This window comes from Xenopus tropicalis, chromosome 3 (genome assembly GCF_000004195.4).
Source record: "Xenopus tropicalis strain Nigerian chromosome 3, UCB_Xtro_10.0, whole genome shotgun sequence".
Classification (NCBI taxonomy): Eukaryota; Metazoa; Chordata; class Amphibia; order Anura; family Pipidae; genus Xenopus; species Xenopus tropicalis.
The window spans coordinates 133,907,041-133,921,326 of NC_030679.2; the positions used below are offsets into that span (position 1 = coordinate 133,907,041).

Here is a 14,286-nt window from a genome sequence, read left to right on the forward strand (position 1 = left end):
ACAAAGATTGGCATATCAGGGGTTTCTGTGTTGTGTGGGGCTCAAATTTTGGTTTGGAAGGAGTTCTCCTTTAACAGTGGCGTGTCTAAGCTGTGTTGGATAGAATGTGGATTTTAAGCAAAACGTAATGTTTTATCCTTAGTTACAAGGGGAACGTTTGTCCTATTAGGCATCATTACTCTCAGTCAGTGTTGTATCCAAAGTAGTGTATACTGAGTACTGAGTTGATAATGTATCTTCCATAAACTTTCCTTGATTTTATTCTATACACAACATGTCAATTATTTCTCACAGAAGGCTTTTTCAGAAAAGCTGCAATCTCTATCATTCCACTTTTCGCCCAGCCACATATGAACACAGTCTTCTTTTCCGCCTGCATTAAATGGCTCCCCCGACCTCCAGAATCTGTAGAAGAATTGCAAACTGGGTTAATCTGGGAATTGCATGTTTAGGTGCCGCATACAGAATGGTGTTATGGGCCATATTGTCCCTATTTAAAGGGATTCTGTCATGATTTTTATGGGGTACTTTTTATTTCTAAATGACACTGTTTACATAGCAAATAATTCACTCTGCCATTTCAACTTTTATTCTTGAACCAACAAATGTATTTTTTAGCTGTAATATTGGTGTGTAGGCGCCATCTCAGTGCATTGTGCCTGAGTCTGAGCTTTCAGAAGGAGCCAGCGCTACACATTAGAACTGCTTTCAGCTAACCTATTGTTTCTCCTACTCCCATGTAACTGGAGGAGTCCCAAGCCGGACTTGGATTTCTTACTACTGAGTGCTATTCTGATACCTACTGGGAGCTGCTATCTTGCTCCCTTCCCATTGTTCTGCTGATCGGCTGCTGGGAGGGGGGGATATCACTCCAACTTGCAGCGCAGCAGTAAAGTGTGAATGAAGTTTATCAGAGCACAGGTCACATGGCTGTGGCACCCTGGGAAATGAAGAATATGGCGAGCCCCATGTGAAATTCAAAATTAAATATAAAAAAATCTGTTTGCATTTTTTGAAGACAAAATGAGAGCTTTTAACAAGGGCAGATTCTTCGGCTTACCCCTCTAATGGATTTTGGAGTGTTCCATCCACCCATCGCCACTCATCCTTATCCACCTTATCCCTTTGGAGACCAATCCAAAAGTCTGACTGGTTAGTAAGACTTTCAAGGAAGTTCTAGGGAAGCAGAAGACACATCTCACTACAGCACAGAGGTAACACACAGCTGTACGACATATTCACCTTATATTACAAAGCCAAAACCTCCAATTGGGTATCTGAGAACTTACTAACAAGTGAGGCTGATGCCACACCAGGCGTAGGGCAGATTTTTTCGGCGTTTATCCGCTTGCCGAAAATTTCAGCCCTACGCCTCGTGTGGCATCAGCCTGAAGCTGCTGAACAAAAAGCTAATTCATAAAAAAAAAAACAGGTAATATAATTTAATATCAATTGCAAATTATTTTGGGTTATCAAGCTCCATGTCATACTAAAAGCAAATTGTAAGTTGAACAACTCCTTTGACACAGTTTGCCACCTAAGTGCCATATTGGCAGCCTAAGTTCGGCTCATCTTCAAAAACTTCTATTCGGGTAAATCCACTAGAGATTATAAGCACGCATGACTAGACTGAACATTAAAAGGAACAATGAGCTCTATTAAATCAAGAGATGATGTGGGAGTTGTTAAGGCCTGAGCTTTGGTTCCATATTGTTCTTATACGTGGAAATAATGTAGGGCTGAATGCAGGGCCTCAGCTGTATTTTATTCTTCATTTTCAACCTTGCTGAAGTACATTTTATTGCATTGGGTTCAAATGTATTGCTTTACAGCAGTGATTCTTTACTTTTCTACAGTACCATTTAGAGACCTGGATATTGAGTTTGCTATAGTGGATAGAGCCAGTGCCTTACCTGTTCCTTCTCACTGGTGATAATAACCAGGTCGCTGTTCATTGATTTACAAATGGCCTGGGCATCTGTCCAGTTTGTCTCAGTTGTAACAATATAATAACAGCTTCCATCAAATTTTTTCCAGCCAGAATCACACTGACGTCTCTCTGTAAGGGAAGACAGAGTTTGGGTCTGTATGAGTACATGCCTCCCAACTCCCATGCAGCCGATATCCGCAAAAAACCCGCAAGACTTAGTGTTAGGTGCAGGCACAGGTAGGGGGAGTTTTAAGCATATGGAGCTTATTAAACACAGGATTTCTTGTCTCTTTTTATGTACACATGTTCTTTGGTATCAGACTTCCTGCTCTCAGAAAAATCTTTCAAAGTCTGCTCAATTTGTTCCTCTCCCCCCTCCCTTTTCCTCCTCCCCCTCCAATTTGTTCTCCCTTCCATCCCTGTGTAACCTGAGCTACCAGCAGCAAGAGCTGCAGCACGGAAGCTACTAAGGCCAAGTTAAAATGGCAGCTGTTATCTTAAATAAATGGAGGGAGCTTCTACTATGCTATGATAAAGCTTTCTGCAGAATAAATCTAGTGTTCTAGGTGGCACTATTGTGGCTAATCTATTGCCAGTAAAATGCCAAGATGCATTTCCTTCTCATTTAAGCACTTAGGCAAAGTAGAATTTATTGAAAATCTTTAATGAACAGGAAATGGTCATCCTTTTGCAGAATATTAAATGATAGGATTGGCTTCAATTTTAAACTTTTGGAAGGATTGTCAGGACCTTAGAAAATGTGCCCTTAAATCTTTGTCATGGTTGCAGGTACCCCAGACTGATGAAGTGTTCATATGATATTTGTTTTGATTTATTGCTTGGTCATGGTCCCTAGCCTAACAGACTGATAATACCAGGTTCCCAAAGTGAAACTCCACACAGTATCCTCAATATATGGATTTGTGTCTCTTGGGAAACACACAAAATGCAATTACAGTAGAACCCCCAATTTACATCCCCTGATTTTAAGTTTTCCCGCTTTTTACACCGTTTTTTTGTGGTCCCACCAATTTTAATGCATTCCTATGGGCTCTATTCCCGGATTTTACATTTGTATTTCCCGCATTTTACACTGTTTTTATCATGCCTCTCCCTAGCAAATCGCTTAGTTTTAAGGTAAAAATACAGCTTACTTTAGGAATTAAAGTTTCCCCCATGTCTTGCGATCACAGGCGCCATCTTAGGAAGGTCAGCATCACCACTATCGCCTCATATTTCATACTGCGCATGCGTACCTATACGGGAGCGTACAAAATACCGCGAGAGTTGCACAAGTATGGGGAACAGCTGTACAAGGTGCAGATTTTTAAAAGAGTACAGATTTTTGTTTCAGTGCTGTACAGCAGTGCTGTCCAACTTCTACGGTGCCGAGGGCCGGAATTTCTCTAGCATACATGGTGGAGGGCCGCTAATGGAAGACAGTTTTGACCACTCCCCTTTTTGAAACCACACCCACTTCAAACCACACCTATTTTATCACAATGGTGGTAGCACAGCAAAATCCCAAATGCTTGGTCCTTACTGTGGGGATATCAACCATCATTCATATGTGAAAGAATTATGTCATATTAAGATATACCCTTAAATTCCATATGCCTCCTCCTCCCCTGTGGATAGCAGAGCAACCCCCAGTACATAATTACACACCTTAGGAACCATTTAATGGCTATTTACAACTGCTAACAAACTCCCACAACAAACCCCTGCCAGGTTCACCTCCCACAAGCAGCATAGGGCAAGCAGAGTATGGCACACACAGGCAGCACTCTGCCTGTCCTATGCTGCCTGTGTGTGCCATACTCTGCCTGTCCTACCCTGCCTGTGTGTGCCATACTCTGCCTTCCCTATGCTGCCTGTGTGTGCCATACTCTGCCTGCCCTACCCTGCCTGTGTGTGCCATACTCTGCCTGCCCTACCCTGCCTGTGTGTGCCATACTCTGCCTGCCCTACCCTTCCTGTGTGTGCCATACCCTCTCTGACCTATGCTGCCTGTGTGTGCCATACTCTACCTGCCCTATGCTGGCTGTATGTGCCATACTCTGCCTACAGTACCTATGTCTGAGGTGTGAAGAAGTGAACAATGGGAGTGATTACAGTCTGAGCCTGAGGTGTGAACACTGCAGGGGGTGAACAATGCAGGTATTAAAAGGTGTGAAAAACACAGGGGATTACATTTTTAAACAATACAGAGGGATTACAGCCTGAATCTGAGGTGAGAACCATGCAGGGGGCCAGTTAATCTCAGTACTGATACCATTTAATGCTTACTCAAAGGTAAGCCATCAAAGCAGCCAGACAGGTGGGGGGCCACACAGAGGGGGGTCGCGGGCCGCATGCGGCCCGCGGGCCGCCAGTTGGACAGCACTGCTGTACAGTATTCTTTTCCGCATCTTATTAATTTATAGTGATATTCAAACTTTTAGTAAACACATGCATTAAATGCAAAATGTTTTACAGTACTGTAAAAAGTTGTTTCAGTACTTCTGCTAAAACCTGTGAAATAACTCAGTAAACGAACTGTGTTGCAAATAAAAAAATATTCCTGTACTTATTTCCTTTAAATCATTGACATTTATGTGTCCTTAACACATTTCCCTGATTTTACATTTTCCCTGATTTTACATCTTTTTTTCATGGTCCCCTGAAAAACGTAAAATGGGGGTTCTACTGTACTTTTGTTACACAGTTACCTTTTTGGATTGTCTGTAAGATGTCCTGCTTAATACTGTCTGTAGCCTCTGATATACGGGAATCTGAAAAGAAATATGTGAATGATAAAACCATCCATTTATGTACCTACATATCATCACTATCAAACAACCCCCCGCACACAATGGTTTTCCACTGAAAATATGGCTTGTTTACTATGGGTAGATACAAGTGAAATGGAATAAAAGAAAACAGGGGCTTTTGTAATAAAAGGCACTAAATTTGCCCAATAGCAGCCAATATGATGTTGACTACTATGGGTTACTGCTCCTGGGCAAACTTAGTGCCTTTTATTACATATAGGGAATAGAATATATTGCACTAAGCTCTTACACCTATCCCTAGTGCAGGAGTCCCCTACCTTTCTTACTCACAGTCAAATGTAAAAAGACTTGGGAAGCAACACAAGCACCATAAAAGTTCATGGAGGAGCCAAATAAGGGCTGTGATTGGCTATTAGGGGCCTTTATGCACACTATCAGCTTACAGGGGCTTTATTTGGTAGGAAATCTTGTTTTTATTCAACCAAAACTTGCCCCCAAGTCAGGAATTCAAAAATAACTCCCTGGTTTGGGGGCACTGAGAGCAACACCCAAGGGGTTGGTGAGCAACATGTTGCCCCCGAGTCACTGGTTGGGGATCACTGGGCTAGTGTAATGTAGGATGCAGAGCTCAGCAATCAGAATTGCATGGGAACCCAGTACTTAAAGGCGGCTATACACGGGCTGATTTTAGCTGCCAATATTGGTCTTTTAGACTGATTCTGCACAAAAGACGGGCCTACCCAAATGACATCTGGCCTGAAATCGTCAGATTCTGCGGCTCGTTGTTGCGGTCCCCAAACCAACGGTGCCTATACCCATGCTTTTAGTTCGACCGTTTGGCCCATAGGCATAAGGCTTTTACACAGACTAATATGGTGTAAGAGAAAGGAGTGGAGCAATTATGTGGTACAGGGATCCTTTCTGAAGTCATTATACTTTTATTTTTAAACATAAATGATGGTGTATTGATCAAAAGAAAGACAGTATCTATAGAATACTCACCTGCCTGCTGTAGCTGCCGGCTCACTGTAACATCTGGAAAGAGAAGATCAGTAACAGGTTATTGAGCTGAATACAAACACTGGCCTATCAACTCCCTGCTAGATAGGAACGGGGATTGTGAGGATTACATGGTAATTAAAAATAACACCAACATCATTCTTTGTTGTATAACTGTTTTTTTTAGATAAAGTTATACAAGTAGTTCTATTGTATGGGATATATTAATAACATTCTTTATAATGTTCTGACCTGCTGTTTCCACACATAACCATGTGAAGCGGGTGTGTTTGAAAAAGCTGAAAAGGAGCTTCGGTCCCATGTGTGAATAAAGTAAATCTAAAAGCAATCTATTTAAAGGAAAACTATACCCCCCTGAACAATGTAGGTCTCTATAAAAATATATTGCTCATATGTAAAACCCTGCTTCATCTAAATAAACCATTTTCATAAAAACACACTTTTATAGTAGTATGTGCTATTGGGTAATCCTAAATAGGAAACTGCCATTTTAAGTACTAAGGGCCGCCCCCTGGGATCATAGGATTCACAGTGCACACAAACAAGCCAAGGCACACATACATGCTAGGCCCCATCAGCCAATGAATGGGCAGAGTTCTGCCTTTTGCTCCCACACTACTTCCTGTTACAGTTAGAGCTGCATTATTTCCTGTCAGCTGATCTCTGAGGGAGCACACAGCCCATCACTAAATGGCGGCTCAAGGGAAAGGATGTAAAAGGGCAATATTTAATAATATTTATATATAAATATATATTCCGGTTAGGTGAGATTCTTTAATAGGCCACTTGACATAATATAAACTATCTGTTGGTTAAGTATTCATTGTGGGGGTATAGTTTTCCTTTATGTGAAAGGCTGGTCATAAATAAAGGTGTCTTTTTTCAGCCTGATCTTCTAGATAACCCACATTCCTTCCCTCCAGGCTGGGCCAGAACACACTAACAAGCCCACGTATGTCATTTTGTGAGTGGGAAATCTGGTCAAAAAGCAGATATATCAAGTGCATTTCAGGCATGTTGTTGTTATATATGTAGGGAAGTGCTAATTTACACTTTCCCCGAACACACAACCCTGTGACTTTAAATCTGGAGCAACCAAAAATATGGCTGCTGACTGTACTGCAAAAGGGACAGTTCCCAGTCACAGCCTGGCCCAATCAGCAGGGGGGATTGGCTTCTGACCTTGTGACCCAGCTGAAAGAGGTTTGGAGCCAAAAAGATATGAAAGTGAGGCAGATCTGATTCAGGAAGAGAGACGAGGAAAAGCATGGACTCTGCACAGTAATACTGAGAGCTGCCTGAGATTCCCCCATCTCCCCTGTGAGTGTTCCTGTGGATCTGTACAAGTAGGGTGCTAGGGTTCCACCTGTAGAACAACTATTCATATAGGGAACCCCATAATCAGAGCATAGGGAGTTAGTTAACCCTTCCCATTCAGCCATTTAGTGAATGGGATTACTGCAGCAGGCCTGAGCTATTGTTAGGGTGGTAATACCGGTAGGATAGTTAGGACTTCAGCCCTGTAGTGAGTTACCAGTGTGTACACTGGATCTGGATGTGGGATTACCCATCAGCCTCTGTGACACCTGCAGTGAATCTCTATCAGGATCCCAAGAAGCCTTTCTCTACTCCAGCATCTCAAGCTCAGTAAGGATTAAAGCTGCCAGACTGCTTCCCTGCATCTGCTCTGCCCCACAGGATCTATTTCCCTTTTACTGCCACCGGGAGTTTGGTGAGATTTTACAGATACACACCCCAGGGTGCTACAATCTGGTGTTGCAACACATAACTCTGCTACCACTACCTTCATACAAGGAGTTAACTTGCGCAGACTAATAGTGTGCACACTCAAGGTTCTTAAAGTGACAGTGGACATATCTTACACAAAGGGGAATATTGTCAAATATTATATGTGTTATGTTGAAACTGTTATTCACTGTTTTTATTTCATTGCATCTTGCATATATATTACAATTTATTTCATATCTATCAATTGTGTGGTTTATTTCCATTACCTTTGGTATATTAATCACTGCTGTCGCAGTTCCCAGGGAGTTGTTGCCCACTAATAACATGGTTTAGCCCTGGCTGGAGGCACTTAAACTTTCCAAACCCCGCAAATCTCCCACTTAGTGGAGGCTTGGGATTTTTCCTGTTTGCGCCATAGTGTGGCCCTGGATACCAGTGCCAAGAAAGGGTTACATATATTACACAATTAATTGCTGCTGGGGGTTTTGCTTGAGAGTTGGGTGAAACTCACAGTATAGTGATACAAGGCCGGTCAGGATTATCAGGAAAATGAAGACAAGAACCACCAGTGTCACCAGAACCATCAGGAGTTTCCTCTGTCTCCTCTGACTCCTCTTTCCTTCTTTAAGTTCTTTATGAAAGTTCTTCATCCTCATTACAAGCTCAGTTGGGTTCTCCTCAAAAGGGATATTTTCATATCCTTCAGAATCAAAATGGCGCCTTCCTGGGTATTGAAAATATAATATCATATTCTTATCAAAGGTGAATAAAGAGCATGTTCATTTCTAACAGACTCACTGCAAGCCTAGTACTGGTTCAGATATTAATACCTGCCCCTCCCATACACAAAAGCACTAGCTAATTGCTCCCATACAGATACAGTACTGTAGTGTGCGACTCCCAAACCCCCACAGTTTGCCTTATCATACACACTCCCTGCCATCACGTGCTGCCTGCCAGCTAGTGAGCTTCTTAGTTCAGTCATGTAATACAGACATGGTCAAAAAGGCCTTTGTGCAACAAATACTGCTATAAAAATGGATAGCAACATGTTTGATGTAATACTATACATATTACCCCCGTGGTCTGATTTTCTGGGGGAAAAAAACTTCAGTTGCAAGTGGCCTGCCAAGCGATTGCCTCTCTACAAACACTCAGCTCCCTGCCTGCTGTGGTTAAAGGGAGTTGCGACATGGAATATTCTATTTTCAGATGTGGGCAGTTTATCCACGGAAGCACTGAGCAGAGGAGGCAAAGGACGTGTTCACTGAGAAGGAAATGATACCCCACCATAGGTAGCTACAGGGGTACTGAAATATACAGAAATACACATTGTTTAGAGCCTTTAATCCATTATGACGCATTCACATTATCTTTAATACAATCACTATTGTGATTACACCACAATTTTGCTCTAATCTTAACATTCATTACACAGCTTGATACATACACAAGGTTTTACACTGCCTAGCATAGGGATAAAGAAGCATTTTTATACTCAGCTTGATAAATATGCCCCTAAATCCAGGATTTCAAGTGAAATAATTTGAAGTAGTGGTTCCCAAACGATGCCTGTTTGCTTCGCTAGATAATCCTCCAAATTCAGTTGTCACTCAGGGAGGCCTATTTATTGAAATTCGGGTTTGTGTAGTGTTAGAGGTTTTGTCTAACAAGACTAAACTTACAAATAAAAATAGCACAAATATGACCTTTGATAAATCTGCCCCTTAGAGTGAGATATGGGTTGAACATCTAGTTACTCTTATTAATATTCTGGACACTAAGGATAGATGGATAGATAGATAGATTATAGATAGATAGATAGATGGATAGATAGATAGATTATAGATAGATAGATAGATAGATGATAGATAGATAGATAGATAATTGATAGATAGATAGATATATGGATATAGATAGATAGATAGATGAATATAGATAGATAGATAGATGATAGATAGATAGATAGATAGATGGATATAGATAGATAGATAGATAGATATAGATGATAGATAGATAGATAGATAGATATATGGATATAGATAGATGATAGATAGATAGATAGATGATAGATGGAGATAGATAGATAGAAATATAGATAGATTTAATGTGGATAAATGTGGATAAGGTCATGCACCTGGGATGTAACAATATGCAAGCCCCGTATACCCTTAATGGGACTGCACTAGGCAAATCCATAATGGAGAAGGACCTTGGAGTCCTTGTAGATAATAAACTTGGCTGTAGCAAGCAATGCCAGGCAGCAGCTGCAAGGGCAAACAGGGTTTTGAGCTGTATTAAAAGGGGTATAGATTCACGGGAGGAGGGGGTTATTCTTCCCCTTTACAGAGCGCTGGTAAGGCCCCATCTAGAATATGCTGTTCAGTTTTGGTCTCCAGTGCTCAAACGGGACATTATTGAGTTAGAGAGGGTCCAGAGAAGGGCAACTAAGCTGATTCATTATAGAGCTTCAAGAAAGGGTTGGATGGCTGTTTAGCAAGTGAGGGAATACAAGGGGTAGGGGACTCAGTACAAGTGAGGAAATACAGGGGTATGGGGGATAGCTCTCAGTACAAGTGAGGGAATACAGGGGTATGGGGGATAGCTCTCAGTACAAGTGAGGGAATACAGGGGTATGGGGGATAGCTCTCAGTACAAGTGAGGGAATACAGGGGTATGGGGGATAGCTCTCAGTACAAGTGAGGGAATACAGGGGTATGGGGGATAGCTCTCAGTACAAGTGAGGGAATACAGGGGTAGGGGAGATAGCTCTCAGTACAAGTGAGGGAATACAGGGGTAGGGGGGATAGCTCTCAGTACAAGTGAGGGAATACAGGGGTAGGGGGGATAGCTCTCAGTACAAGTGAGGGAATACAGGGTTATGGGAGATAGCTCTCAGTACAAGTGAGGGAATACAGGGGTATGGGGAGATAGCTCTCAGTACAAGTGAGGGAATACAGGGGTAGGGGAGATAGCTCTCAGTACAAGTGAGGGAATACAGGGGTAGGGGAGATAGCTCTCAGTACAAGTGAGGGAATACAGGGGTATGGGAGATAGCTCTCAGTACAAGTGAGGGAATACAGGGGTATGGGGGATAGCTCTCAGTACAAGTGAGGGAATACAGGGGTAGGGGAGATAGCTCTCAGTACAAGTGAGGGAATACAGGGGTATGGGAGATAGCTCTCAGTACAAGTGAGGGAATACAGGGGTAGGGGGGATAGCTCTCAGTACAAGTGAGGGAATACAGGGGTAGGGGAGATAGCTCTCAGTACAAGTGAGGGAATACAGGGGTAGGGGGGATAGCTCTCAGTACAAGTGAGGGAATACAGGGGTATGGGAGATAGCTCTCAGTACAAGTGAGGGAATACAGGGGTAGGGGAGATAGCTCTCAGTACAAGTGAGGGAATACAGGGGTAGGGGAGATAGCTCTCAGTACAAGTGAGGGAATACAGGGGTATGGGAGATAGCTCTCAGTACAAGTGAGGGAATACAGGGGTAGGGGAGATAGCTCTCAGTACAAGTGAGGGAATACAGGGGTAGGGGAGATAGCTCTCAGTACAAGTGAGGGAATACAGGGGTAGGGGAGATAGCTCTCAGTACAAGTGAGGGAATACAGGGGTAGGGGAGATAGCTCTCAGTACAAGTGATGGAATACAGGGGTAGGGGAGATAGCTCTCAGTACAAGTGAGGGAATACAGGGGTAGGGGAGATAGCTCTCAGTACAAGTGAGGGAATACAGGGGTAGGGGAGATAGCTCTCAGTACAAGTGAGGGAATACAGGGGTAGGGGAGATAGCTCTCAGTACAAGTGATGGAATACAGGGGTAGGGGAGATAGATCTCAGTACAAGTGAGGGAATACAGGGGTAGGGGGGATAGCTCTCAGTACAAGTGAGGGAATACAGGGGTAGGGGGGATAGCTCTCAGTACAAGTGAGGGAATACAGGGGTAGGGGAGATAGCTCTCAGTACAAGTGAGGGAATACAGGGATATGGGAGATAGCTCTCAGTACAAGTGAGGGAATACAGGGGTAGGGGAGATAGCTCTCAGTACAAGTGAGGGAATACAGGGGTAGGGGGGATAGCTCTCAGTACAAGTGAGGGAATACAGGGGTATGGGAGATAGCTCTCAGTACAAGTGAGGGAATACAGGGGTAGGGGAGATAGCTCTCAGTACAAGTGAGGGAATACAGGGGTAGGGGGGATAGCTCTCAGTACAAGTGAGGGAATACAGGGGTAGGGGAGATAGCTCTCAGTACAAGTGAGGGAATACAGGGGTAGGGGAGATAGCTCTCAGTACAAGTGAGGGAATACAGGGGTAGGGGAGATAGCTCTCAGTACAAGTGAGGGAATACAGGGGTAGGGGAGATAGCTCTCAGTACAAGTGAGGGAATACAGGGGTAGGGGGGATAGCTCTCAGTACAAGTGAGGGAATACAGGGGTAGGGGAGATAGCTCTCAGTACAAGTGAGGGAATACAGGGGTAGGGGGGATAGCTCTCAGTACAAGTGAGGGAATACAGGGGTAGGGGAGATAGCTCTCAGTACAAGTGAGGGAATACAGGGGTAGGGGAGATAGCTCTCAGTACAAGTGAGGGAATACAGGGGTAGGGGAGATAGCTCTCAGTACAAGTGAGGGAATACAGGGGTATGGGAGATAGCTCTCAGTACAAGTGAGGGAATACAGGGGTAGGGGAGATAGCTCTCAGTACAAGTGAGGGAATACAGGGGTATGGGAGATAGCTCTCAGTACAAGTGAGGGAATACAGGGGTAGGGGGGATAACTCTCAGTACAAGTGAGGGAATACAGGGATATGGGAGATAGCTCTCAGTACTAGTTGATCCAGGGACTGGTCCGATTGCCATCTTGGAGTCAGGAAGGAATTTTTTCCCCTCTGCAGCAAATTAGAGAGGCTTCAGATGTTTTTTTGCCTTCCTCTGGATCAGCCAGCTGTTAGGCAGGTTATATATAGGCATAAAAGGTTGAATTTGTGATGTGTGTATTTTTTTAACCTAACTTACTACTGGCACTTGTTCTGCTCATATGGTGCAATCTAGCTGCTGCTTATGACACTGGTTTCTTTCCCTTTCTGACAGACAAAACTTTTTGGCACTTGGGCTCACTGCATTTTTTATGGTACCATTTGTAGAAAGTAGAAATAGCAATGAGAGTCGCTTGTTATACCCCTTACCTCTGTCCATCTTGTGCCAATGGATGGGAAAGTCTCTCTGCCCAGCTGAGTGGTTCCTTCTCAGTGTGGTTCTGCCGCCTCCCTGCCAGAAACAGTAGGTCCCTGGGGCTCCGCTTCTGCTTTTTTATCCGTTGTTGCACTATTTATTTCCCTGTTGGTATTGCATAAGAAAGCTTATTGTTTATGTGTAGATATCTGACTCCCTTACTATCATCTAACAGTATCAGTCTCTGGGGGAAGGCCTTAACTTGGGTCTGAAGTATCGGATGTGCCTGTCATTTCTATGGCAAGTGCCAAAAGTGACAATTAACTAATTGCATTAGTACTGAAGTGCAAAAATGAATTTTGACACATTGGCCCAAACTGTGTCAGGTACATCGGCCCACTCCTGACCACAATTAGGCTGGATTGTGCCCAAAAGTGCACTATGCACACCGTTCTGAGCACTTGTATATGACCCCTATGGTTTTGTGGCATCAGCTTTCCCTTAAGGGCTTCAATCACAAATATCAGACAGGAGACTTATTTTTCAGGAGCCAAAGTTTCAGCAATGGAAACCTCTGTGCACTGTTTTCATTTTGGTGTTTCTACAGGCCACATAGCTGGGTGTATAAGCTCCTGTGTAGCAATGGCACCGGTTAAATAGCAAATAGCTCAGAAGAATTCATGGGGTCTAGTTCTTACACAGGAATGTAAATGTATTCTACAGCACGTATCTGTTATCTGCTATGTATCCTGTGCCTTTTCTCTTTTTTTCCAGCTTGAATGGCTGCCACTGTGGCTAGAAATGTGTGATTCACTTCTGGGATTAAAAATGGACAGGTTGCCTTTCTAGTAAGTGAGGTCCTATATAATAACAGTTTTTAACAAATATTTCTCTTTCATACTTTTTTCCCATTTCCAAGGTGACAGTACCCATCGGCGCGACATGATGGCCAATGTGTGATGTCACTACGTTGCGGTTTAGCACCAAATTTAAAATAAAAGGCCAATCAAGTCCTGGGTGGAACAGGCCTATTGGAACAGTCCTATTGGGTTTATTTAATGGTTAAATTATTCCCTTTTCTCTGTAATAATAAAACAGTACCTGTACTTGATCCCAACTAAGATATAATTACCCCTTATTGGGGGCAGAACAGCCCTATTGGGTTTATTTAATGGTTAAATGATTCCCTTTTCTCTGTAATAATAAAACAGTACCTGTACTTGATCCCAACTAAGATATAATTACCCCTTATTGGGGGCAGAACAGCCCTATTGGGTTTATTTAATGGTTAAATGATTCCCTTTTCTCTGTAATAATAAAACAGTACCTGTACTTGATCCCAACTAAGATATAATTACCCCTTATTGGGGGCAGAACAGCCCTATTGGGTTTATTTAATGGTTAAATGATTCCCTTTTCTCTGTAATAATAAAACAGTACCTGTACTTGATCCCAACTAAGATATAATTACCCCTTATTGGGGGCAGAACAGCCCTATTGGGTTTATTTAATGGTTAAATGATTCCCTTTTCTCTGTAATAATAAAACAGTACCTGTACTTGATCCCAACTAAGATATAATTACCCCTTATTGGGGGCAGAACAGCCCTATTGGGTTTATTTCATGGTTAAATGATTCCC

The 14,286-nt window shown here is 42.9% G+C and overlaps 1 protein-coding gene across 1 annotated transcript; it reads right to left on the reverse strand.

Moving 5' to 3' along the window:
- LOC101735287 (hepatic lectin) lies at positions 1-12,764 on the reverse strand. Its single transcript, XM_004918843.4, has 7 exons — positions 12,661-12,764; positions 7,985-8,197; positions 5,707-5,739; positions 4,642-4,704; positions 1,914-2,059; positions 1,061-1,176; positions 1-405 (listed from the first exon to the last, which is right to left on the reverse strand). Exons 1-7 carry the CDS (start codon positions 12,668-12,670, stop codon positions 282-284), a joined length of 705 nt encoding a protein of 234 aa, XP_004918900.1. The 5' UTR covers positions 12,671-12,764; the 3' UTR covers positions 1-281.
- Between the last annotated feature and the right edge of the window lie 1,522 nt (positions 12,765-14,286).